The sequence below is a fragment of the Capsicum annuum genome, chromosome 7, assembly GCF_002878395.1.
Source record: "Capsicum annuum cultivar UCD-10X-F1 chromosome 7, UCD10Xv1.1, whole genome shotgun sequence".
Taxonomy (NCBI): Eukaryota; Viridiplantae; Streptophyta; class Magnoliopsida; order Solanales; family Solanaceae; genus Capsicum; species Capsicum annuum.
Genome location: NC_061117.1, coordinates 10763491 through 10791088, shown reverse-complemented (window position 1 = coordinate 10791088; position 27598 = coordinate 10763491). Strand labels below are relative to the sequence as shown.

General features: G+C 38.7%; 1 protein-coding gene across 1 annotated transcript; it reads right to left on the bottom strand.

Moving 5' to 3' along the window:
- LOC124885488 (uncharacterized methyltransferase At2g41040, chloroplastic-like) lies at positions 1–27598 on the bottom strand. The gene is made up of 8 exons (XM_047415187.1): positions 27167–27598; positions 15261–15361; positions 15029–15169; positions 14781–14862; positions 13302–13495; positions 13099–13210; positions 736–840; positions 1–461 (listed from the first exon to the last, which is right to left on the bottom strand). The coding sequence occupies exons 1-8, from the start codon at positions 27332–27334 to the stop codon at positions 333–335; spliced, it is 1032 nt and encodes a 343-aa protein (XP_047271143.1). The 5' UTR covers positions 27335–27598; the 3' UTR covers positions 1–332.

Sequence of the window (27598 nt, the reverse complement as noted above, 5' to 3'; positions counted from 1 at the left end):
TTCCAAAAGGATTGGTATCTATGTTATTAAAATATCTAATCTTATCCATGAACCAAGCGACCCATTAGCCACCTTATCCAGTCTTGGTATTGTTTTATCCCACCGGCCAGGTGAGATAAATAAGTCTGACTTTAGGATGTTAATCCCGAGATAACTTATTCGAGGATTACTACTGGAGTTGATATGCTACTATAGTGTCCAGTAGAAAGAATGTTCTTTATCTGAATCAACATTATTTATGCACTATTTTTATACAAGCTTGAGATACATTGCATATCTGAGAGCAACTATATACCAAAACAATGAACAACGCACTGTAGACCAGCCAAAAATCAGCATTTTTGCGCGGAAAACATGATAAAAGAGCCTTGAACTTTACTGGTATAGTTGATGAGACCGCAGCTTGTCACCAAGTCCTCAATCTCCTCTTTAGTAAAATAACTGTAAGTTCGCGTAGCACTCTGCGAATCAAAAGGCAAATTACTTCTGTATATCTCTTACAGAAACAATAATCTATCTATCATACGAGCTAGCACTTTTCCAATATACTCTTGATCATACATTTCCTTGTGGCTTTCTTTCATGTTGACGTTCTTCAGTTAGCGTCCAACAGTTTTAATATAAGTATGGGAAGAGAGTTCAAGAATTTTATGTTGTATCATGTGTAGGTAACTATTTGTTTACCACTAATACGGAGTGTAGAATATGATCACGAGAAGGGAAAATGAAATGTACCTGCTCCAAGGCTCTAATTATCGTAGGAGCTGAAGGATTGACTCGAAGAAATGTAGTACCAACAAATACACCCCCACTACGCAAGATCCGGTTAATTTCAGCAATCTGGCAAACAATAACAGAATCATCAATTGTCAACTCAACTTCATTCGTTGAACTTGAGAGTGCTTATAAATCAATGAACTTTAGCAAGAAGCAAAGAATTCAAATAAAACTATTCGGCAGCAATCCAAATGGTAAGTTAATGAATTAGTACAGAACTAATTACAACCAAAAGCAGCATGCAATGAAAAGGTCGGCTAGCTCATCAACGATCAGATTCCGTTTGCACTTGGTGACATTAATAATGGAATTGTTGACAACAATGACGTTAAGTTCGCTAGCTTAAACTGAAATTGTTCTACCATTATTTCCAAATTTGCAAGGCTAAGTCACCGTAAAGTCAATCCCAAGTTGGAAAAACTGGCTCAAAGTGTAAGACTCATAGTATCATATTACAAGTACAAGGATTGACAAGCTAATGAAATCAATGTAGAATACTAATAGAACATAATAAAAGCAAAGGATCCTTGTATTCCATACTAACTAGCTGGGACCGGAGTAACGCCCCGCATTTTCGAGCTAGAAATTGTATCGTCGTTCCCACGTGTGTAAGCTCTAATTCCATGGTTTATGTTTAGATTCATGTGTCATGATCTTTCGCCTAGTATATGAAGTGATTATGAGGTGAAAAATGTTCATAGAAATGGCCCAAAGCAAAGACAAGCTAAGAATCTCTCATTCATTAAAAATTGGATATTCGATTCTACAAGGGTTTACTTTGAACGTGAATAACTTTTGATACACAGAGAATTTTGCAGCTCAAGACCCACCAAAATGTAGATAATTGAAGTAGCTTTCCAACGATACCAACAACAACAACAACAACAACAAACCCAGTGTATTCCCACTTTGTGGGGTCTGGGGGGGGTAAGATGTACGCAGTCCATACCTCTACCTCTGATGAAGTAGAAAGGCTGTTTCCGAAAGACCCCCGGCTCAAGTTACGAGATATCAAACAAACACATAGTACAGCACAGAAGCAGATGACATAACATAGATACTGCAGCCATAAGGAATATAAAACAGAGTAAAGCAGGAATGCAGGAATATAAAGCAGAGGAAAGCACACAGATTCGTAACAAACATAGAACACGGAACACGGAACAGAACATTGAATACGGAATCATACCAGGAATACACCCCCACCAATTACCTCCCTACATTAGCGACCCGAACAGGCCCTAATCCTCTGCCGTAATTCGCGTCTTCCAGACCTTCCTATCTAGGGTCATGTCCTCGGTAAGCTGTAACTGTTCCATGTCCCGCCTAATCACCTCACCCCAGTACTTCTTCGGTCTACCCCTACCCCGTCTAAAACCATCCAACGCTAGCCTCTCACACCTACGGACCGGGGCATCCATGCCCCTCCTCTTCACGTGTCCGAACCATCTCAATCGTGCTTCCCGCATCTTACACTCCACTGAAGTCACCCCAACCTTCTCCCGGATAGTCTCATTCCGAGCTCTATCCCTTCGGGTCAGTCCACACATCCAGCGCAACATCCGCATTTCTGCCACCTTCATTCTTTGGGTGTGGGAGTTCTTAACTGGCCAACACTCCGCTCCATACAGCAAGGCCGGACGGACTACCACCCTATAGAATTTACCTTTAAGCTTGGGCGGCACCTTCTTATCACACAGCACCCCCGATGCAAGTTTCCACTTCATCCATCCCGCCCCGATACGGTGCGAGACATCCTCGTCAATCTCACCGTTACTCTGGATCACGGACCCGAGGTACTTGAACTTATCCCTTTTCTTTACCTCCTGCGCTTCTAGCCTCACCACTACCTCATTCTCTCGCCTTACGTCATTAAACTTACATTCCACATACTCTGTCTTGGTTCTGCTCACCCTGAACCCTTTAGACTCCAGAGTTTGCCTCCACAGCTCTAATTTGTCGTTCACACCCCCTCGCGTCTCATCTATCAGGACTACATCGTCTGCAAAAAGCATACACCACGGCACCTCCCCTTGGATACGCCGCGTTAACACATCCATTACTAGCGCAAACAAAAAGGGACTAAGAGTAGATCCCTGATGCAATCCTGTCAGGACAGTGAAATGCTCTGAGTCTCCTCCCTCCGTCCTCACCTGGGTTTTCGCTCCCTCATACATATCCTTAATTACTCTGCTATATGCCTGCGGTACTCCACTCACCTCCAAGCATCTCCAAAGCACCTCCCTGGGGACTTTGTCGTACGCCTTTTCTAGGTCGATGAACACCATGTGCAAATCCTTCTTCCTTTCCCTATATTGCTCCACCAACCGCCGTACCAGGTGAATTGCCTCCGTCGTCGAGCGGCCGGGCATAAATCCGAACTGGTTTTCCGAGATAGACACTATCCGTCTCAGCCTCACCTCGACCACTCTCTCCCAGATCTTCATAGAGTGACTCAGTAACTTAATCCCCCTATAGTTATTGCAACACTGAATGTCCCCCTTATTCTTATAGAGGGGGATCATGGTACTCCACCTCCACGCCTCGGGCATCTTTGCTGTCCTGAAAATTTCATTGAACAATGCAGTCAACCACCTTACACCAGCCTCTCCAACGAACTTCCAAAACTCCACCGGTATCTCATCCGGCCCCGTCGCCCTACCCCTTCGCATCCTGCGGACTGCCTGTCTAACCTCGTCTACCTTAAAACGTCTACAATAGCTAAAATCCCGACACTCCCCTGAGTGCTCCAGTTCCCCTAACACAATAGCTCTGTCCCCCTCGTCATTCAAGAGCCTATGAAAGTACGACTGCCATCTCTTCTTTATGTGGCCGTCCTTCACCAACACTCTACCGTCCTCCCCCTTAATGCACCGCACCTGATCGAGGTCACGACCCTTCCTCTCCCTAGCCTTAGCGAGTCGGAACAACTTTTTCTCCCCTCCTTTCCCCTGTAACCCTGCATACAAGCTCTCAAAAGCAGCCGTCTTAGCTGCCGTGACCGCTGACTTCGCCACCTTCCTTGCTAGCTTGTACTCTTTCCTGTTTACCCGCTTCTCTTCTTCGTCCTTACTTTCCACCAACTTAGCATACGACTCTTTCTTGGTCTCCACTTTCTTCCCCACCTCTTCATTCCACCACCAATCCCCCCGATGATGTCCGGCCCGGCCCCTAGAAACACCCAACACCTCCCTTGCATTTTCCCTGATGCACGCTGCCGCCCTGTCCCACATATTATCCACGTCCCCCCTACACTCCCACACCCCCATTCCCGCCAACCTCTCCCCTATCTCCCACGCATTCACTGGCGTCAAACCGCCCCACTTAATTCTCGGTCTACACTCCTTACTCCTCCTCTTTTTATTCTTCTTCATACCCAAATCCATAACCAAGAGCCTATGTTGGGTCGAAAGGTTCTCACTCGGGATGACTTTACAATCTTTACACAGCGCCCTATCCCCTTTCCTAAGCAACAAGAAGTCAATCTGGGTCCTGGCTACCGCGCTCCGAAAAGTGATCAGGTGGTCGTCCTTCTTCGGGAAGCCCGAGTTCACCACCACCAGCGATACCAATTTCGCCAAAATCCAATAATCGAGCGAAAAGTTATGACATTTTCCGTGTGAGGCAGTAAGTCGACGCGACACATCGGCCTGCACATTACGGAGCTGTTTCACATGCTATTTCAGTTTCTAATGGGTCTAGGGGCATTTTGGTCATTCCCCATCACCCAAATCCACCTATAACACTCGATTTCTGCCCCCAAAGGGCATAATACACTATAATTCAATTTTCCTCTCAAATCAAAACCCTAACTCCTCCCCAAAGATCAAGAACTCATCCCTAAAATCAAGAATTGCAAGAAACGGATCAAGATCCAGGTTCCATCTTTCAAATCTAATAATAATCTAAGGTACGTGGAGTTTTCCTAAAACTACATGGGCTAGTTGAAACACTTTGATTTTGGTTTAAAGTTTAGAAATCAAGAATTACGAAGGCGTTTTGAAAATTTACATTACAATTGTGCATTTTAAACTCTTAAATGATATTATTGCTTTGGTCTTGAGGCCTTCCCCTAGAAAATTGAACTCTTATTTATATATATATATATATATATAAATGCATGCAACAGCAACAACAACAACAGACCCAGTATATTCCCACAAAGTAAGGTCTGGGGAGGGTAAAATGTACGCAGTCCATACCACTACCTCCGAGGAGGTAGAGAGGCTATTTCCGATAGACCCTCGGCTTAAAATAGAGAATAAATATATATGAATTCATGCACTTGATGAAATTGAGAGTTGAATTGAGAGCATCAATTATTGGAAATCCCTCTCTCGTTTAAAGATTTCTTGTTTTTGTAAGCGTTGATTATTTGAATGTATTTTGAGAAGCATGATTTCAAATGCCTTGATGAGGATTTTGATTTTGAAGAGAGGGGGTTTTACATGTTGATAAATGCTGAAAATTTATAATGAAAGAATTGCATGGTTTTGCCAAAATACATGAACACCACATGTTTGTTGGAATTGTTGAAAAGATGAGAATCTTTGCATGGTTTTGACTTATGTTTTGAAATATGAATTCTCTTATACTTGTCTGAATGCCTTGGTGGTCTGAACATTGTTTTAAGTGAAAGAATCTTACATGATACCTTATGACTTAGATATACGACTTGCAAGTCTTGGTATGACGATACCAATTCAGATAATGCCATAGCAGATTTATAATAGATTAAAGATACAGATTTCATTTTGGATTTTCAGATTTTGAACTCAGACAGATGCATGTTTAGAACATACTAAAAATGGGCTTAAGAGATGTTAGGTGGTTGCCCGAAGAAGGCATGAGCCATAAAACTCATTGCCCGAAACCTTGTTTTGCCGATACGGGTATATTATTATTGTACGCTGGCGACGGCCCTGGGGTGTAGCAGATTCAGATACTCCAACCCTTGCGGCAAACTTGGGTTGGGGGCTTGGCCGCCGAGTTAAGGCGGATCCCATATAGCCCGTGGGGTAGCAGATATGTAGGGTATACTACCTAGCTCAGAAGTAATACAAAGCATAGAGTTGCATTGACAAAATTGTTTTGAGATCATTTGAGATGGCCCATGTAATTTAAACTATTTCATGCATAATGTTTTATGACTTGCTCTCATCTATTTTATATATATAAATGCATTATTTTGGATTGCTTTGCGTACCAGTACATTTGTATTGATCTCCTATATTTCAGGGTCTGAAATTCAGTCCAGGGGTCCCGCTAAATCGTAGAAGTGTCAGACAGCAGTGTGCAGTTGGTGAACCTTCTTTCTTTTGGAAGGCCTGTTCTAGAGCATTGTTATTACATTTTGTTTTGGGTCTGACTGGGGGCCTTGTCCCAGTTTTGTTTCAGACTTACGATGGATCTTGTAATGTTAGAGATTTCACAAACGGGTGTCATATGTCTTGAATATTCAAAACTTCTTTTCAAATTGTTCAAGTTTATGAGTTTTACCATGGTACCATCTTGTATTGTTTTCCGCAAATTTTCTTATACTATATGAATATTGTGCATGATTACCAGATTTAGAAGAGCGCTCGGGCCTTCATGGTTCGGGATGCTCATTACGGCCAAGGCCCCGGCTCGAGTCGTGACAAACTTGGTATCAAAGCCAGGTTCATGGTCCCAGGGTGTCTGCGAAATCGTGTCTAGTAGAGTCTTGCTTATGGGTGTGTTGTGCACCATACTTATAATCAGGAGGCTACCAGGCATTTAGGAGTTGTTTCTTATTCTTTCATACTCTAGTTCGTGCTATAAAGTTGTCCATAAAAAAGTTATCCAAATTCGTTCCTTACTCTAGTTTCATTGGTCATGCCTCATTGTCAAGGCGATACAAGTCTAAGAGTCTAGCTCCCCAGCGATGTAGTTCTCTCTGATTGAGTTGTCCATAAAGTTATAAATTTGCACAAGGACTTGAGAGGAGTCCATGAGTGCTTTAATGTGTGTTTATCTAAGTATATAGCCCTATCTGCATCAGTCGTGCGGTTGAACCTGAGGTATGGAGTGCATTCAGTCCCCTTTCAAAATTCTTATTGCAGATGTCTTCCATAAGGGTAATGATGTGTAGCAGAATGTTGGAACTGTATTTCCACCCGAGTAGTAGTGTATGTTAAAGTGTCATGACCTATAGGTAGCGAGATTTGCCAAGAAGTATGTGATATGAAGTCACAATGTTAGAAGTCAGAGTGAGGGTGACTTTTGTGTAAATAAATGGTTTTAGTTATATAATCGTGGATTGGGATTTGGGTTGCCACGGTATTGTGATAGACTAATGTGGTATCAATATTTTTAGATTGTCTGGTGGTCTGTGAAAGAAAGTGGTTGGCTAAGATTATTAATTGTTCAAAAATAGGGTAGGATCTCATAATGGATTGTTATGGTGGTTGTAGAAATCATGTATAGGCTGTGAATGAAAAGGGGTAGATTAGTCAATCAGTTATGAATGGAGACTTAGTAGTGTGAATGAAATGTGGAGGTAGTCTAAATGTATGCATAGGTAAGTAACTGTGATGTGAGAAAGTAGAATATGTTGATAAGATTGTAATGAGTTATAATATAAGATCAAGATTGACTAATCCTGTCACGTGACTTTTGACTAATCCTATCACGTGACTTTACCCTTTGATGGTCTTTTCTTTAATAGTGGTAAACTAGTACTTCATGTGAGAAGGAATGTAGTGGATTTTGAGTTGTAATAGTGGGGTAATGGCGGGGTTGTGATTGAAGGTAGTAGCTAAGTGAAGTGAAGTACTTGAGTTGATTTCCCAATTTGATGGACTAGTGTAGTATGTGGCATGCTTTACCGGTGGTATATAATTGAGGATAGATAACATGCTTGAACTGTAGATGTGGAGTTTAGGTGTGGAGTGTAGTGGTGAGAATAATAGCTTAAGATTAATGATTCATTGTTTTGTGGAGTAATTGGCAGGCCTGATGTGATGTGCGAAATGGCCTAGGTTGATGATTTATGAAAAGTTTAAGTGGTAATCGTGAGGTATATGTGTACATGAGGACTAGTGTTAAAACGATGAAATGTGGTTGAATCATTAAGTGGATGAGAACGTAAGTATATGGGAATAAGTTGAACCCCGAGGTAGCATGTTGCTAGATAAGTTGCGATGTGTGTGTGTCACGAGCACCTAGATCTCATTCTCGAATCTTATGGTATGGAGAAGTATGGGGAGTTGGGTCTAATGTTCATTAAAGTTGAATTTAGGAAATGTAGGTAGGCAATATGCGTCTTTGGTATTGTTTTACAAATTTTGTTAAGTTGTAGGTTATGTGATTAGAGGTGTAATGATAGTATTCTAAGGAGTGGAGGATGGAGTGTTAAGTGTTTAGAAGCGTGGATGTCTTTACCCATGAAAATGTTAGTCGTAAGTTGATGACTCTGGGAGTTGGAAGATATTACGATTAATGTCCCTGAAAGGGGATGTCCTAGGAAATAATTTAGTGTCTCTGTATTAAGATTAATGAGAGGAGTTTGTGTTCATATATATACTGATACCCCTTTTTGTGATAAGGAGTGTGAATGCGTGCGCTCATGAGAATGGGAGTCATAGAGTGATGGCTATAGAGGCTAGCGGAAGTTAAAAGTAGCATTTACAAAAAAGCAAGGCCTTCAGGGTATAGTTCTTCAGGGAGAGTTTAGAGTTTAAGTATGGTGATGTCTCTTTTATGTTGAGAGTTGTGGCTATAGATCTGATAAGGGGATGTATCCGTAAGTCTAGGATTGTGACTTTGATCTAAGGGGGAGATGGGGAATTCCCAAATGTCCTCAGTGTGGCAAGTTACGGGGAGGAACCATAATGGACCTAATTCTACTCAAGCATAATCCTTCTACTTCAATTTAGGAGAGTATCTTGCTAATGTCTTACGTCATCTATTCAAGTCATGCCTATGGTTCGAGTTCTCTATGGACTTCTGTTTATGAGCTGACCTCCAAACTAGAAGCAATTATGTCTCTCAGTAATCCAGTCTTTCAGGTATTCAAGCCATATGTTATGTTGTTCGTGAGCCATGAGAATCTATGTCTCTCAGCATGCTTGGTCCTAAGAAAATATGTTTCTATATGTCGCCGATTCATCCTATGTCCGGTTTAGCCAAAGTGATAAAGTTTATGCAAACTCATGGCAAATCTCAGTTCTTTAAATGAGGAGCAATCGCTTCAAGCAAAATCTTTGTCTTAGTTGTAATATAACACCCCGTAGCTTTCTCGACTCAATACCACTTTTGGTTGCATGTATGGAGAGCTAACAACCTGAAAATTTTTCTAACTGATAAAAGACTTAAGCCATATTTATGAGCTCTTAACTTCCATGATTTTCAAATTGATCCTCCCGACCCCAAAACGTAGATTTTTGAGTTGATTCATGATCAGGGGTGTCCCAGGAAAGTTTTAGATTTTTAAGACGATGTTTAAGGCATGTTTGGACAATCAAAATAGTGGGCCAACGCAATATCGACGCGTCGCGCTAGGGACCGACGCGGCGCATCGCTTAACGTGTCGGGTGCCCAATTCATCTTACTGATTTTCGAGTCCAAGAGGGAAATTCAGTCTTTTTCCCTTGTTTTATCTTGATATATGCACCAACGTTTTCTCACTGTTCTTTGTATTTCTTCCGAATGACACTCTACTTATGATATAGACACCTGATATATGGAGCACTTCGGGTCTATTTTATCGTATCTTTAGTTCATGTCCCATCTTGATGTAGATCAACAGGTATGGGTTATAATTGAGTAGTGTTTTTTCCATTCATGACATTTATTCTCAGGTCCCTTAATGACCCTCCGTATGATAGTATGATGGTGGATGTGGAAGCGTGGTGATGTGTTAGGTAGGGGAGTATATGTTCTTGAAGGTGAAAAATTTGATGTGAATTCTCGAGCAAGGATAGAGGTGAAAGGAAAAAAAAGGGGAGATGAACTTTTGTGGTGTGAAATAGCTAAGAAGGAGAAATGTGGCAAAAATATTTGTGAGGGTGTTTGAAATTGTTGGTCTTAGTGGGGGAATCTATGTAGTGGGTGTAGTAATGATTAGGCTTGAATGTTGTGGTTGCTGAAAATACAAATCTATGTGATATGTGGTTAGTACTCTCTAAATTAAATTTCGAGGGTGTTTGATGATACTGATAAGGTGAAGAAATATTCTTAAGGGGATGTATAGTACAGGGTCCTGTAGCTTAAGTTACCACCTTGTTACTCTGAGTTAGGCTTCAACATAAAAGCGTTTTGCATTGGGACTCAAACTCTTGTGGCTAGATCTGTGATTGGAGAATTGCAAGTTGGCGAGTGTGAAATATGTTATTTATTGTTTGGGGTGCATATGGTTAGCGCCTCTAAGTTTAAGTCTATTCGTGGTACTTTGTAAGGTAGAGAATGCTTCTAATCCTATCTTCCGTGAAATCTTATTCATGATTAGTACCAATGTAAATCAGGTCTACTATCATCAAATAAACCCCTGCCTTATATTGTTATGATTAGGATTCATAGAACTAATGTGCAAGATCATCTCTATGTAAAGTCTCATTATCCCATGTTTCGTGCTTTCACGTTTCACTAGGGTTTTCATGAAAGCTCGTTTGATGCCTTTGTATGTTTTGTTGAGGAAAATTATCCAATGCGAGATTACGTTCTCTATTCTACACTTTTAGAGCTCCAAAAGGTCCCTCCACCTATCATTCGGGGACGAATGATCCCAAGGGAGAGAAAATGTAATGCCCCGCATTTTCGAGCTAGAAATTGAATCGTTGTTCCCACGTGTGTAAGCTCTAATTACATGTCTAATTCCATAGTTTATGTTTAGATTCATGTGTCATGATCTTTCGCCTAGTATATGAAGTGATTATGAGGTGAAAATGTTCATAGAAATGGCCTAAAGCAAAGATATGCTAAGAACCTTTCATTAATCCAAAATTGGATATTCGATTCTACAAGGGTCTACTTTGAACGTGTATAACTTTTGATACACATAGAATTCTGCAGCTTAAGACCCACCAAATTATAGATAATTGAAGTAGCTTTCCAACGATACCAATTTCGCCAAAATTCGATAACCAGGCGAAAAGTTATGACATTTTCCGTGTGAGGCAGTAAGCCGATGCGATGTCGACGCGACGCGTCGGCCTGCGCGTTACGGAGCTGTTTCACACGCTATTTCAGTTTCTAATGGGTCAAGGGGCATTTTGGTCATTCCCCCTCACCCAAATCCACCTATAACACTCGATTTCTGCCCCCAAAAGGCATAATACACTATAATTCAATTTTCCTCTCAAATCAAAACCCTAACTCCTCCCAAAAGATCAAGAACTCATCCCTAAGATCAAGATTTCAAGAAACGGATCAAGATCCAGGTTCCATCTTTCAAACCTAATAATCTAAGCTACGTGGGGTTTTCCTAAAACTACATGGGCTAGTTGAAACACTTTGATTTTGGTTTAAAGTTTAGAAATCATGAATTACAAAGGGGTTTTGGAAATTTACATTACAATTGTGCATTTTGAACTCTTAAATGATATTATTGCTTTGGTCTTAAGACCTTCCCCTAGAAAATTGAACTCTTATATATATATATGAATGCATGCACTTGATGAAATTGAGAGTTGAATTGAGAGCATCAATTATTGAAAATCCCTCTCGTTGAAAGATTTCTTGTTTTCGTAAGCCTTGATTATTTGAATGTATTTTGAGAAGCATGATTTCAAATGCCTTGACGAGGGTTTTGATTTTGAAGAGAGGGGGTTTTACATGTAGATAGGGCAGCCTGGTGCACTAAAGCTACCGCTAAGCGTGGTATCCGAGGAAGGGCCCCACCACAAGGGTGTATCGTACGCAGCCTTACCTTGTATTTCTGCCAGAGGCTGTTTCCAAGGCTTGAACCCATGACCTCCTGGTCACATGACAACAACTTTACCATTTACATGTTGATAAATGCTGAAAATTTATAATGAAAGAATTGCATGATTTTGCCAAAAATATATGACCACCACATGTTTGTTGGAATTGTTGAAAAGATGAGAATCTTTGCATGGTTTTGACTTATGTTTCGAAATATGAATTCTCTCATACTTGTCTGAATGCATTGGTGGTCTGAACATTGTTTTAAGTGAAAGAATCTTGCATGATACCTTATGGCTCAGATATACGACTTGCAAGTCTTGGTATGACGATACCAATTCAGATAATGCCATAGCAGATTTATAACAGATTAAAGATACAGATTTCATTTTAGATTTTCAGATTTTGAACTTAGACATATGCATGTTTAGAACATACTAAAAATGGACTTAAGAGATGTTAGGTGGTTGCCCGAAGAAGGCATGAGCCATAAAATTCATTGCCCGAAACCTTGTTTTGCCGATACGGGTATATTATTATTGTACGCTGACGACGGCCCTGGGGCGTAGCAGATTCAGATACTCTAACCCTTGCGGCAAACTTGGGTTGGGGGCTTGGCCGCCGAGTTAAGGGCGGATCCCATATAGCCCATGCGGTAGCACATATGTAGGGTATACCACCTAGCTCAGAAGTAATACAAAGCATAGAGTTGCATTGACAAGATTGTTTTGAGATCATTTGAGATGGCCCATGTAATTTAAACTATTTCATGCATAATGTTTAATGACTTGCTCTCATCTATTTTACAACAACAACAACAAACCCAGTGTATTCGCACACAGTGGGGATCCATTTTATATATATAAATGCATTATTTTAGATTGCTCTGCGTACCAGTACATTTGTATTGACCCCCTATATTTCAGGGTCTAAAACTCCGTCCAGGGGTCCCGCTAAATAGTAGAAGTGTCAGATAGCAGTGTGCAGTTGGTGAGCCTTCTTTCTTTTGGAAGGCCTGTTCTAGAGCATTGTTATTACATTTTATTTTGGGTCTGACGAGGGGCCTTGTCCCAGTTTTGTTTCAGACTTATGATGGATTTTGTAATGTTAGAGATTTCGCAGACGGGTGTCACATGTCTTGAATATTCAAAACTTCTTTTCAAATTGTTCAAGTTTATGAGTTTGACCATGGTACCGTCTTGTATTGTTTTCCGCAAATTTTCTTATACTATATGAATATTGTGCATGATTACCAGATTTAGAAGAACGCCCGGGCCTTCATGGTTCAGGATGCTCGTTACAACCGGATAGAGCAGAATGGATATCGAGAACTAATACGACTAACCTCGACTAGTTTGGAATTCAGAAATGGTGTTTTATTAAGTCATGAAGTATAGGACCATTTGCCCAGGAAAGATTAACATTTTAAGAACTTACTGCATTCGACGGAGATGGCCAGCAATGCAAAGCAGCACCTGCATGCACAGCGTCAATTGATCCCGAGAAGAAAGGTAATCTGGAAACATCTGCCCTTACAAGAGCCAGATTGCTGCAATTTTTTAAAGATTAAGAAATTTAAATCTTTCTCATCTTAAAAGACAATTTCCAACTAATGAGATATCCTATCGAAAATCACTTACGAGCTTATGATACTCTCATCATTCTTGATGAAATCATAACACTGGCGAAGCATGTTTTCAGAAAAGTCGAGTGCAACAACTCTTGAGTAAGCACCAGATGTGGCAAATTTCCTAGAAAACAATCCACTACCACAGCTAACGTCAACAAGAACACCACCTTCAGCAACTTTAAAGTACTCTTGAGCCATCTTAAACTGCATTTAGTATCAAAATGACAATCAGGTAGCAGTCAGCCATCACTGAACTATACCTAGCCATGAAATGTTGAATATAGGATAAATTACTAGTTTTACTCTTTTCCACCTCTTCCTCTGTTCTAGAGGTAGACCGAGAAGAATTGGGGAGAGTTGATTAGACAAGACGTTGCACATCTTCAACTTATCGAACATATGAACCTAGAAAGGAGAGCATGGAGGTCAAGGATTAGGGCAGACAGTTAGGAGATAGCTGAGAGTTCTCTCTTCCCAGTGGTAGAGCATGGTACTAGACTGGCGCACTTATCTGCTCACTTACCAGTATTATTACTATTATGCTAGCACTATCTTATTCCTCTAAGTATTAGTTTCTTACCTTGGTTATCTATACTATTTTCTTCGTTTCTTACTTTGATTATCCTTACTATTTTTACTGTTAGTACTTTCTGTTTTCAATATTATCAACATAGTTTTCTTTACTATGCATTCTTTGCAAACCTGTTCTGAAAACCGTTTTCCTTGAACCGAGCGTCTACTGGAACAACCTCTCTACCCCACAAAGGTTGGGATAAGGTCTGCGTACATCTCATCCTTCCCTGACCCCACTTCTGGAACTACACTGGATATGTTGTCGTTGTTGTAGTGGTCACTTTTTTTTTTATGTTATGGTATATAGTTGGGGATAATCCATGTAATGAAATCAATTTTTATCTTTCATATATCATATCCATAGATAAATTCTTTTATCATCATACATTGACATATTAGGTGGTTAGAGTATGGTTGTTACACAGTTTTTCAGTTTGTTTATACATCAGGAAAGAACCATAGTTTATCAGCATGAAACCTGTCTAGGATGAGCTCCCTCACCGTTCCAGAAATCACCATATACTTGGTGACCTTACAACCGCGACTTGACAAGATGGATTCTAAAAACTTTTGGGAAATAAATGCATTTATTGGCTAATTTACTTCAGGAAAAATCAAAGCAGCTTCATTGGGAGAGACGTAACTTAACGTAGCTATTTAGACTAATTTGTCTATGACATAATCCTTTAAGAGTAAAGGCATTGTTTAAGAGGCAAACATGTTAAACCTCTCATGCCCAAATTTCTCCAACATGGAAAAGTCAATAGGTCAGTAAAAACCATTATATTAGTAGTTACTTATCTATTGACCAACCGTAGCAAGATGAAAGAACATAGCTATTTTTAGATTAATTTTTGGTTATCCAACCCATAAAGATACTAAGATAGATCTGATCTGAGCAATCAAAAACTTTTACCTCTTCATCAGGACCAGGAAAACCACTTCGGTTAAAAGCTTGACGCCAGCCTCTCTCGTACAAGAATGAAACAACTGGACTCCTAGGAAAATGTAACAGCACCAGCAATTAGAAATAAACATCTGGAAAATCAAAAAATTTAGAGTCCAAGTTGGTTTAACTAATCAGAAATAAAAAAATAAGTACTAGAAGAACTGAATAAAATTTAGTCAAGCAATGACATGAATTCTGAAACATCGCTATGGTACCTGAATAATTCACTCCGAGCTGGTTTAACTTCATTGTACTGTTTTGTTCCAGACGTAACAGTGAGATCAAGGTAGATATCTTTGCTTGAATATGACTTGTTACATTTTCTGCATTTGAAGCCCGATCTGTAGATTGCAGGTCTGCAAGTTTCAAATTCAAAGTCAAACAACAATTAGGCCTCACCTCAAATCACGGTTATTATGCATTTTCTATCTGAAAGACTAAACTTACACATTAAAGCCCGAAGGGCCTTTTCTTATAAGTGGTTCATAACAAATTGGGCAAGCAAATAATTCAGCTTCTGTAGCATCCTGAGCTGGAGTTTTCAATTCCTGAACAAGATGGGAGAAAATATTATACATGAACTCAAAACAAAAAGTAATACATCACTTAACCACATTAAGTTTTAAACTTTAAGCAAATGAACAAAGGCGAGAATGAATATAGCTCCAGTTTCAAGAAAAACAAAGACAAGAATGAACAAAAGCAATTTTGCAGCAAAAAACTTATCGTTGCAACATTTGATCACGATCCTATGCATCAATGAGGAAGAGCAAAGAAATATAGCTATGACTAGCTTTCTTGATTTAATTAGAGTTGAGCCATAAAACAAAGATAAATATTTCAATTTAATCGTTTATACACTTAAAGGCAAGTTCTACATAGTGGTGGCTAAACCGGGTATGTTGTATTAGGCAGAGTGTTGGCCAGTCAAGAACTCTCATATCCAAATTGATAATAATTTCGGAGCAAAAACAATAAATTGTGTACCTTAGAATTTGCAGCGGATCTTGATTTTGCTTCTGAAAGGATCTTGCTCCAAGTCGATTTCGTTTCTCTTGGAAACAGAATGTTATTTCATGAACTAAATGCCCTTTTTAGTGTTATTGTTTTTGTGTTTTGTTACTTCTCTGTATTCTGTCACCATTTTTGTCAGAAGGAAAAAATAGGAACTTATAGCAAGTATTTTTGGGGCGGGAATAGTTACTTTGTAACCGTTCCCCCTTTTCTTTTGAATTAAATTCAATCTGACAAAGAAATGGGTCGGGGTCGGGTCGGGTCAGTCCACATGGGTGACCCATGACCCATGACCCATAATCTAACATCTCCTACTTCACACATGGTGGACATTACCCGAGCCAGTACGACATCAACAAATCATCAATTCATACGGCAAATAGTTCGTGCGACCTGTGAGCATCACGAGTTTTACCTATAAGGTTTTACAAGCTATGTTTAGGAATCCAATCACGTGTGGAAAGAATTCTCTACTAATATGAGGATACTAATACTCACAATACCCCAGACATTATTCACTACTTCAGTAGCTACTTATCCGATCCCTCATCCTCTTAAAGAGGTGAACTCAAGTTCATGATTAACTTTACATTCACATTTACACTTGACTCTTATATGGTTAGTGTAATAGCCGGCTTGTGTAAACAAGTTAAAATACTCATTTTAATCGTCTTCCCTTTCTACTCGAATCTATCTGTTCCAATCAACTGCTTTCTTAGACATGCACTGCATTGCCGAATCTCTCATGGCTATTAGTAACATGCTAAAGTAGCAACACTGATCGAAACTTCAAGAAACAATTAAAGGTCTAAGGATATTTCAATGAAAAGTTAAAATAACTTTGTGGATAACTTTGTGGGTCTCACACAATGAAGAAGCAGGGATTCATTCTTCCATTAACCCATTGGTTGCTAAGCACACGTGGTATGAAACACGCGCTACGATGTTATCACCTTATATTAGTGCGTGTGTCTCATTCTTTTAGTCATTCAACATCGTACAAATCTAGGTCTAGACACCTCTAAATGTCTAACCTGAGTTTCTTTCTTTAATAATCCTCAAATCCATATTCTTAGAGAAACTCACATCTGGCTTTACAAAACAAGTCATTATCTTATGATGGAACTTTTCTCTTCACGTTCCTCGACGTAAGAGGCGATTGCTCGTATGAGAGTGCCAATCTTCGCGACTTATTCGACACACTATTTTAATACAACACATTTTCACATGCATATGAGATTGAACATAAATTCAAGATTCTTATATTGATAATAATTATAATCAAGTCATCTACAATACATAAAAATAATCATATCCTACGTAATCTTAGAGCCATAACATGTTTCTCAAACAAGTCTTTAGATATCGCCTTAGTAAAGGGATCAGCTATCATTTCTAGTGTAGAAATGTATTGTAAAATTATTTCTCCACTTGCTACTATGTCTCTTATAAAGTTATACTTAATATCAATGTGTTTGGTCTTGCTGTGATATTTAGGATCCTTCATATATGCGATAGCCGCTTGACGGTCACAATATTAAATCATAGGACCCTTAGAATGCTTTGCGATGTTCAAATGCTCAAAGAATATCTTCAACTAAACAACTTTTTGTACTGTAGATGCACAAGCCATAAATTTGGATTCCATAACTGACAAGGCTGTGCAAGTTTGTTTCTTGCTTTTCCACGAAATTGCACCACCATTTAGCAAGAAGGCATAAACGGAAGTTGATTTTCTATCATACCAGTCACCAGCCCAATCAACATCTGTATAACCTCTTATGGATAAATCGGATCCACTATAGCATAGTGAATAATCAGCAGTTCCCTTCAGGTATCAAAAAATTCTTTTTATTGCTTTCCAATGTTCTCTTCTAGGATTAGATTGATACCTACTAACCAGACCTACGGCATAACAAATGTCTGGCCAGTACACATTATAGCGTACATCAAACTCCCAACTGCATTGGAATATGGTACTCGAGATGTCTTCTTTTTCTTTTTCAGTCTTTGGACACATTTCAAGGCTTAAAGTTTCACCTCTTGCTATAGGAGTATCCATGGATTTGCAACTATTCATTCAAAAACGTTCCAAAATTTTTATTACGTATGTTTCTTAAGATAGACTCAAAATTTTCTTGGAACGGTCTCTTTAGATTTTAACACCCAATATATAGTCTACTTCACCCATATCTTTCATGTTAAATGACTTTGAAAGCCATGACTTAACAGTTTTTATATACTCCAAATTATTTCCAGCTAATAAAATATCATCCATGTAAAGCGAAAGAATCACAAACATTTCATTGGACTTTTTCACATAAATGCAATGGTCTTCATCGATCATGGTGAAATCAAATGAAATCACTTATGAAATCTCAGGTACCACTGCCTTGAAGACTGTTTAAGACCATATATTGATCTGTTTAATTTACAAATCTTCTTTTCTTGGCCTTTAACAACAAAACCTATAGGTTGTTCCATGTAGATTTCCTCATTTAGTTCTCCATTGAGAAAAGCGGTCTTCACGTCCATTTGGTGTAATTCTAAATCTAAACGTGCAACTATAGCCAAAAGCAAGCGAATTGAGGTAAATTTTACAACTAGTGAAAAAGTTTCCTTGTAATCTATTCCAGCTTCTTGAGTAAAACCTTTTGCCACCAATCGTGCTTTATGCCTTTCTATTGACCCATCTGATTTGCGTTTAACTTTGAGAATCCATTTGTTCCCAATAGCTTTATGCCCAGAAGGAAGGTCAACTAGATCCCAAACTTTATTGGTTTTCATGGACTCTAATTCTCCTTTCATCTCTTTTATCCATTCATCTTTTTCAGGACTTGATAAAACCCTAGTCACAGAATTAGGTTCTTCCAATTCTGCGGCATTTACCAAGAAAACTTAATCCTCAATCTCATAAGATCGTTTAGGTACACCTTTTCTGGTACACTTACGTAATTGAAGTTCAGATTCTTCAATAGGATTTCGGGATTCATGACTCCCACTTGAACCAAGAATTATTTCTTGATCAATTGAATTATCAATCATGTCCTGCGACATTATTTGATCATCTGAATTCAACATTTCATAAATAGGCTCATTTTCCTTTATTTCATTCCTTTTTGAAAAATCATTTTCCAAGAATGTGACATCTCGTGATTCAGTTTCAGTAGTACTTCCATCTTCCAATTCACCAATGAACATATATCCTTTTGAGTGTTCTGAGTATCTTATAAAGATACATTTCTTTCCTTTTGGACTTAGTTTTCCAAACTTACCAAAACGATCTTTAATATATGCAGCACAACCCCAGGTCGTAGATCATTAAAGTTTGGTTTATTACCAGTCCATAATTCATAAAGAGTAGAAGATACTGATTTAGAAGGCACTTTATTCAATATGTAGGCCGCAGTTAATAACGCATCTCCCCAAAAAGAGATTGATAAATTTGCCTACGCCATCATGGACCTTGTCATATCCAACAATGTTCTATTCCTTCTTTCGGCTACACCATTTTGTTGAGGTGTATAAGGAGTAGTCAATTGTCTGACAATGCCTTTTTCAATACACAGTTCTTCAAACTGTTTTGACAGATATTCACGTTCTCTGTCGGTTCTTAATGTCTTTATACTGTTGGCTAATTGATTCTCAACTTCATTCATATATCTTTTGAAGCATTCAAGAGCTTCTGATTTATGAAATGTCAAATAGACATAACCAAAATGCATGAAATCGTCAATGAATGTAAGAAATATAAAGCACCAGTCTTTGCCCTCACATTCATTGGACCACAGATATCAGAATGAATTAATTGCAATGGAAATTCAGCTCTTTTAGCTTTCCCAAATGGTTTACGTGTAATTTTTCCGACAAGATAATTTTGACAAATTGACATTCAATTTTGCAGAAAGAACCTAGATGTCCTTCCTTTGCCAATCTATTCATTCGGTCTTGCCATATGTGACCCAATCTAGCATGTCATGTCATTATAGCAACATCATTATTACTAGAATAACATGACATTACACAACGGTCAACATAATAGTCATAAGTTGAAGGATTACAATCTAAAATAATAAAGCGATCATAACGATGTCCAAAACCATAAAAAACATTATCTAGAGTAATTCTTACACAATTATGACTAAAGAATAAATGAAAACCAACATCTAAAAGAACAGACACAGACACTTAAGTTTCGTCGAATTTCTGGAGCATATAGGACGTCAAGACCGGCCTCCACGCAAATCTACTTTGCAAGTGCCAATCCCTTTGACTTCAAGTCTTGCATTATTTCCTACATAGATCCACCTTGATCCAGGTGAAACTCGACGGAACTCCACAAACACTTCTCGATCTCGACTCACATGATCGGTGGCTCCTGAGCCTACAATCCACATAGGATAAGATTCAGTTAATAAAACAGTGCTAGAAACATATGTAGCACTTAGAGATGCGTCTAAAAATGCTACCTTTTTCTCCTCAGGACATTCACGAGAAAATGTTCCAGATTTTGGCAATTGTAGCACTTCATCTTGCTCTTGTCTTTCTTCTTGAAAAACCTTTTTCCCTTCTTGGAATTTGGCTTGTTCTTTTTCTCAGAGAGTCCTTCTTCGGTCTCTTTACCCTTCTCGTTCTTTTTCCACTTCTTCTTACGCTTGAATCCTGAAGAGTTCTTACCACTTGATTCTGCCATAAAGGTATTAGAAGCAGCTTTAGCAGCACCAAGCTGCTCATCTTCAAGTTCAACGTGACGTGCAACATCAGAAAAAGTTTTGATATTGTCATTGTGGGTTAAGTTAACCTTCAGGTGTTCCTAACTGTTGGGAAGAAATTGGATCACTGACTGAACCTGCTGCTCATCTGAGAGAACATAACCAGCACTTTTGAGTTAAGCTATCATATTCGACATCACCCTAAGGTGTTGTTTGATGTTCTGATCATGACGCTTCTTGTAAGTGTCAAATTTAATAGTCAGTTGCCTGAGGCGGGTAACAGAAGTACCCCCATATGTTCCTCGCAAGTGTGCCCAGATGGCATTGGCAGTAGGAAATTCCTCACACTCATGTATGAGGTCATCAACCACAGAACTTACAATGATTCCACGTGCAATGGAATCAGCCTTTTTCCAAGCCTTATAAGCTTTAAGTTCTCTTCTGTGTTGTGCAATATTGCCCTCTTCGGGTAGACTTAAGACATGGTTTATACCTTTAAGAACGTTTTGCTCTTCCAGTACATACCACATCTTACGACTCCAAATGTCGTGGTTGTCTCCATTTAGTTTTTCTCCTTTGTTCAAGTCAGCAATTATGCTTTTAGATGTCATGTCTGTTATTAAGAGACAATTACGCAAGTGTGTTATCAATTATGCATGCAAATTACACATTTAAGCAAATAATTTCACCTAAAGGTTTCATGTTTAGTGTAAAATCGAAAGGACACTTAAGAATCCAATCATCATATACGAACTAAACACTTGACCAAAATTAGAAATTAATTTCTTAATGTTTATTAGGATGATAGCTTTCAATTAAATCGTTTTAAACTCAAATAAATGAATGAAATTCACGTAAAAAGAGATAAGCAACTTAATATATATATATATAACATAAAGTTAATAAATAACTTCATGTTACAAGTCAATTTAAAAATAAAAGTCATTCCACAAATATTCTAGACGACTTATGTACACCCAAAAAGGCTCACTAGGCCAAATCTCGTGGTAAACATCAATTAATCTCTTGCCCCAAGGATCACAGAGAGAATTTGCTAATATAGCTAATGCTTCCCAATCCGAGATTTCTACATAGTTTTCTAGTTCTACACGTTTAATTTCAAACAGATGTATAAAACTAGCAACACTAATGTTAGGTGACATCTTAAAAGACTTAAAACTCTTTCAATTTCTTTTCTCTTTCCTTTAGTATAGCCCTTTCATTCTGTAACAGATTTTGTGTCGCCCTGGGGACACCATTTCGTATGATCTCACGACCTCGAAAACATGTCCTTCGACGACGTGCTCTTCTACCTTGTCTCTTTGCTCGACATCCAGAACTCCCACTTGGAGTGATTCGAGTTTGTCCCCATTCAGCCATTTTTGAAATAGGAATCAAGAAACAATAAGAATGGATTTACCATTCAATGTGGCACTTATGTCATAAGTCATCGTAGAAGACAAAATCTGTTAAAATTGATATGGACTAATTAAGGCAAAAAAATATCAAGTCTAATTCAACCACTTATTTATTTAGAGTTATAAAAGGATTCCACAAAAACTTTTAATAATAATTTAAATGAAGTGCATAGTGGCCACACTATTAACCTTTTTCTTTATTTATATATATGTGTGTACTACAATTAGTAGTAGCCGTGCTACTTAAATTTTAGTACCATATAACAATAAAACAGACAGACCTTCAACTTCTTCTTTGTTGAGGTTTCTCCGGTGATTTCCCCAGAACAAAAAAAAACACTGCCTATGTGTGTCAATCTCAGAGTTGACTATAACTCTAGGCAAGTTAGAAGGTTGCACCACTGACATGGACGATGTCTGGCGGTCACTTTTTTCCTCAATCAGCGGTGCGTCCGACCGGAGTTGCGGTGGCACTTATGACCAGAGTGGCGGTGGCACGTCTGACCGGATTTTACGATTTATATCCGATCAACAATTTTTCTTACAGGTGAGTACTAACTCGATTTCCTATCACTACACTTAGAATCGAGATGTTGCATGTAAAATTAGGGCAATTTAAACTTAGTCTCTGATGCCATTGATAGTAATTTCGGAGCAAAAACAATAAATTGTGTACCTTAGAATTTGTAGCGGATCTTGATTTTTCTTCCGAAAGGATCTTGCTCCAAGTCGATTTCCTTTCTCTTGGAAATGGAATGTTATTTCACGAACTAACTGTGCTTTTTAGTGTTATTGTTTTTGTGTTTTGTTACTTCTCTGTATTCTGTTACCATGTTTTGTCAAAAGGAAAAAATAGGAACTTATAGCAAGTATTTTTGGGGCGGGAACCGTTACTTTGTAACCGTTCTCCCCTTTTCTTTTGAATTAAATTCAATCTGACAAAAAAAGGGTCGGCTCGGGTCGGTCCACATGGGTGACCCATGACCTATAATCTAACACAAATGATGAAGGTGGCGGAGAAGAGAACGCTACGATGGATGTGTGGGTGTACTAGGAAATATAGGATTAGAAATGAGGTTACTTGAGATAAGGTGGGAGTGACTTCGGTGGAAGCTAAGATGCGGGAAGCAAGGTTGAGATGGTTCGGACATGTGATGAGGAGGGACCCGGATGTCCTAGTACGGAGGTGTGAGAGGTTGGCTAGGGATGGTCTCAAGCGAGGTAGAGGTAGATCGAAGAAATTTTGGAGGGAGGTGATTAGACATGGCATAGACCAGCTTCAGCTTATCGAGGACATGACTCTAGACAAGAAGGTGTGGAAGAGGCGAATTAGGGTAGAAGAACAGTAGAAAAGAGTGCATCATTGCTAGTGGGTAGGAGGACGTTGTTTTGTATTCCCTGCTAGTAGCTATAGTACTAGTATTATTTCATAGTGTGTTCTCGTTTGTCATATTACTTGGTGAGTCTTGTTTATGTTATTATTATTATTGGTGAGTCTCGTTTGTCCTATTGTTTCTTGTTTCTGTACTATTTCTTTTGTTGATTGTTTTGTCTTGAGCCGGGGGTATATCGAAACAGCCTCTCTATCTCACCTCTGAGGTAGTGATATGGACTGCATACACTTACCCCTCCCTAGAACCCACTTGGTGGGAATATACAAGGTATGTTGTTGTTGAAGGATCTTATTCAAAGAGTACCAAGGTGCTACAACAAAAGGTACATGGCTTAGCAACAAACTCTACAACCCAATACTACATATTATCTCCTAGCAAGTGCAAAAAGTCCAAATACTTATCCATCATATCTAAAGTGTAGCTATAACATTAAAAGTACTGATTTTTAATACATTTATTTTTTACTCTAGAAATCTGTAACTTCTTCCTATCAAAGCATGCCTTGTTCCTTTATAGCCATAAGGTCCACATTATGCAATTGAAATAGTTCTCCATATTGGCTTCAAGCTCTTTGTAACCTCCTGTGATTTCCACACTTCCAACAAGCCACTAATTTTCTCCGGTAGCACCAAAGATATGCCCATTATGCTAAAGAAAAGAGCCCAACATTGTCTTGAAAATCTGCAATGTATGGAAAGATGCCCAACTGTTTCCTCCTCCGAATTGCAGAAATAACATCTGCCGCACCAGGAAAAACCTCTCCTTTGTAACTTATTTTGTGTTTGGCAAGCATCCCCCCTAGCTAGCTGCTAGCCAACCCAAAAAAACTACTTTCATAGGTGCTTTTGTTGTCCAGATCATCACTTTCCTTACTGTACCAAATCCATTTAAAAGGTAAACTTTTATTATGCATTTTCAGATTCCTTATCCCCAGTCCAACATCCTTTTTTCCTTTAATAACCATTTGCCTCTTGACTAGATGAGCCTTTTTTTTGTTTGTTTGAATTTCACATAGGAAGTTTCTCCTTACAGAATATAATTTCCTTTCAACTTTTAGAGGCATACTGAATAAGATATAGTATATGTTGGAATCCCATTGTTAATAAGAATTAGCCTGCCCCCGAAGGATAGGTATTACTTTTTTCCATGGAGTGAGCTTCTTATTGCACCTATCACCGACCCCATGCCAGATGCTACAGTCCATCTTTTTTCCCCTAAAGGTAGCCCCAAGTAGACACTAGGAACCTTCTCTACTTTACATCCCAAGATGTTTGCCAACTCCTCTATATTCTCATCTGCATTAATACTAAAGATGCTACTTTTGGCCAGGTTAATTCTAAGCCCATTGACTGCCTCAAAACAAAATTGCACCGCTTTCAAATGTAGAATATGGTCTTTATCAGCTTCACAATACAAGAGGGAGTCATCAGCAAAATATGGTTAAGTATCATACCGTCCCCGTCATTTCTGCCAATATTAAGTCTCCTAATCCAACCCAAAATTTCTGCCTCCCTAAACATATTACTGAGGAATACCATTACCAAAACAAAGAGATAGAATGAGAGACGATCTCCCTGTCTAATATCTCTGTGAGAGATGAAGAAACCTTTGTACGGGGTGGAAAGATGCTCTAACATTCAAGAACTCTCAGAAGATGAACATTGCGGAATGAGGATACTGCGGTGGAAGCGTGGGCATATTAGGAGAGATAGGATTAGAAAAGGTAGGAGTAGTCTCGGTGAAGGACAAGATGCGAGAAGCGAGGCTGAGATGATGAGGTGAGAGAGGTTGTCTATGGATGGTTTCAGGAGAGGTAAAAGTAGGCTGACGAAGCATTAGGTAGAGACGTAGAGGTGATTAGACATGACATGAAGAAGTTGCAGCTACCATGAACATGACCTTAGATAGGAGATTGTGGAGGATACGAGTTAGGATAAAAGGTGAGCAGGTAGTAGAATGTTGCTCTCTTACCCTTCCATACTTAGGGTGGTAGTATTTCTTCTATAGTTTCTTTTCCATTGATTTCTATTACTATGTACTTCAATTATCACACCTTTCTGGTGTAGTCGTTGTCCCTTCCTTTAAAATGCTTTGTCCTGCTATCTATAGTATTTTGTCATGATCCCTTCACTTTAGTTATTTCCTTTTCAATTTGCTTTGACATGTTTCCTTTAATGATCTATCAGAAACAACCTTTGTACCTCCCAAGGTAGCGTAAAATCTACATACACGCTATCCTCCCTCAATCCCAATTGTGGAATTACACTTGTTATGTTGTTGTTGTTAATAATCGTCTATGTACATTTCAACTAACATTACCCGACATCCAATTGGATTCAACACATAAGATCATAAAAACTTCTCCCAAATTCTTCATCAAATAGCTAACAATTGCAAGAACATAGCAGCAATAAGCAAGAAATCATTTCGTAAATCGTCAGTTCAGGGTCCGACAACTTAATCAGAACAGTGAAACCAAGACCATCAAACTTGGTCTCAACTTGCAAGTGAGCACTCCAACTTCGAGTATGCACATCTAGACCCCTCAACACATCTCCACTGTGTCAGTTGAATACTCCTACTTACAAAATGATCATCTAGACACCTCCAAAATTTATGTTTCACTCCGGCATCAGCGTCCACAGACACAATGGAGACAATTTGAAATGTTTGTCAGTTGAGATCAAGTTGAGGCATCTAGATGTGCAATCTGAAAGTTGGAGTGCTTACCTTGAGTGTTTGTTTATGCCAAAAATAAACAAGAACCCCCCCAAAAATAACAAACATCAATAGAACATCTGATACTCAAAAAGAGACTCAGATTGATATATTCAAGTTCCAATTTTTGGGTTACCTCAATTTTACACAGCATATAATCAGTACTCCCTCCGTCCATTTTTACTTACCCGACAAATTAAAATAGTTGTCCAACTTTACTTGTTCAGTTTTAAAAATCAAGAAATAATTTATCATCTTGTGTCTATTTTACCCTTGCTATTAAATACTCCCTCCAGTTTGTTTTACTTGGCCCCTCAACTAAATATAATTCTTTCAATTTACTTGTCCATAATCAAGAGAATTTGTTAGTTTTCCTTTTCTACCTATACTATTAAATAACTACATAAACTAATAATAGTTGGACGTCGAGTTTCAAAGCATCATTAATAAGGATAATTTAGTAAAATATACACCTAATTAAAGTTAGTCAAGTAAAATGAAACGGAGAAGCGCTATTTACTTACCAATATTTAGATGACTTAAAACTTAGAAACAACCCTTTGCAGAAATATTAGGCGAGTCTGCATACAACAGATCCTTTTCATCGGACCCTTTCCTGCACATGGCGGGAGCTTAGTGGTCCGTGCTGACTTTTATTTAGATGACTTATAACTATTCGCGTTGATGTAGTAAAATTACTCTTCTAATTATTGCTTGTTAAGGATTGTGTCAAGTCAAATATAGACAACTAAAGATGGCTAGATGGAGTACTAAAGAGCAGCATGATGCACAAAAGCTCCCGCCATGCACACACTCCAAGGAAAGGCCAGACTTAAAGGTCTAGCCTTATCCTTCATTTCTAAGAGAGATTGTTGCCATCGCCTGAATCAGTGTGCAACAACTTTACCAGTTCTGCAAAGACTCTCATTCAATACAATCAATGATCAGGCTCCTGATCGTGTGGCAACAATTTTACCAGTTACTCAAAGACTCTCATTCAACATAATCAGCGATCAGGCTCCTGATCACGTGGTAACAAATTTACCAGTTACGGAAGGACTCTCATTCAATATAATTAGTACAATAAAAAAAATAACCTGTTCAACAGCAACAGCAGAACTTGCTCTGATTCTTGAAGTGAATCCATTTGAGTAAAACCTTGTAGGAACACTGATTCTTGAAGTCAAAGAAACCCCTTTTAGTTGTGTTGGAATCAGAACACTATGTTGATTCAAACAAACTGAAGCTGAACCAGTAGTAGCCATTGATGAAATTCAATTCAGCTAGACTTGATGAGGGCTTTCTTGTCTTTTTACTCTTGTAATTGATTCTTTGTGAGTGTACAGATATATAAACAAGCCTATATAAATTGGTGTTTTCACAAAGAAGAGAAAAAGGGCAGGAATTTTTTGTTGATTTTGATTCATTTTTTCATCACCAGAAGTTCGTTCTTTTGTTTGAGGATGAATTTTGGCCACACCACCATGTTTTTTTTAGTTTTATTTATTGGCCTAGGGTAGTTTTGTTTG

Coding starts and splice junctions, on each gene's coding strand:
- LOC124885488 (XM_047415187.1), bottom strand. CDS start 27,334: ATGGCTACTACTGGTTCAGCTTCAGTTTGTTTGAATCAACATAGTGTT. Junction 15,170..15,260: donor GGCCCTTCGGGCTTTAATGT/GTAAGTTTAGTC, acceptor TGAAACTTGCAG/ACCTGCAATCTACAGATCGG. Junction 14,863..15,028: donor GCTCGGAGTGAATTATTCAG/GTACCATAGCGA, acceptor ACATTTTCCTAG/GAGTCCAGTTGTTTCATTCT.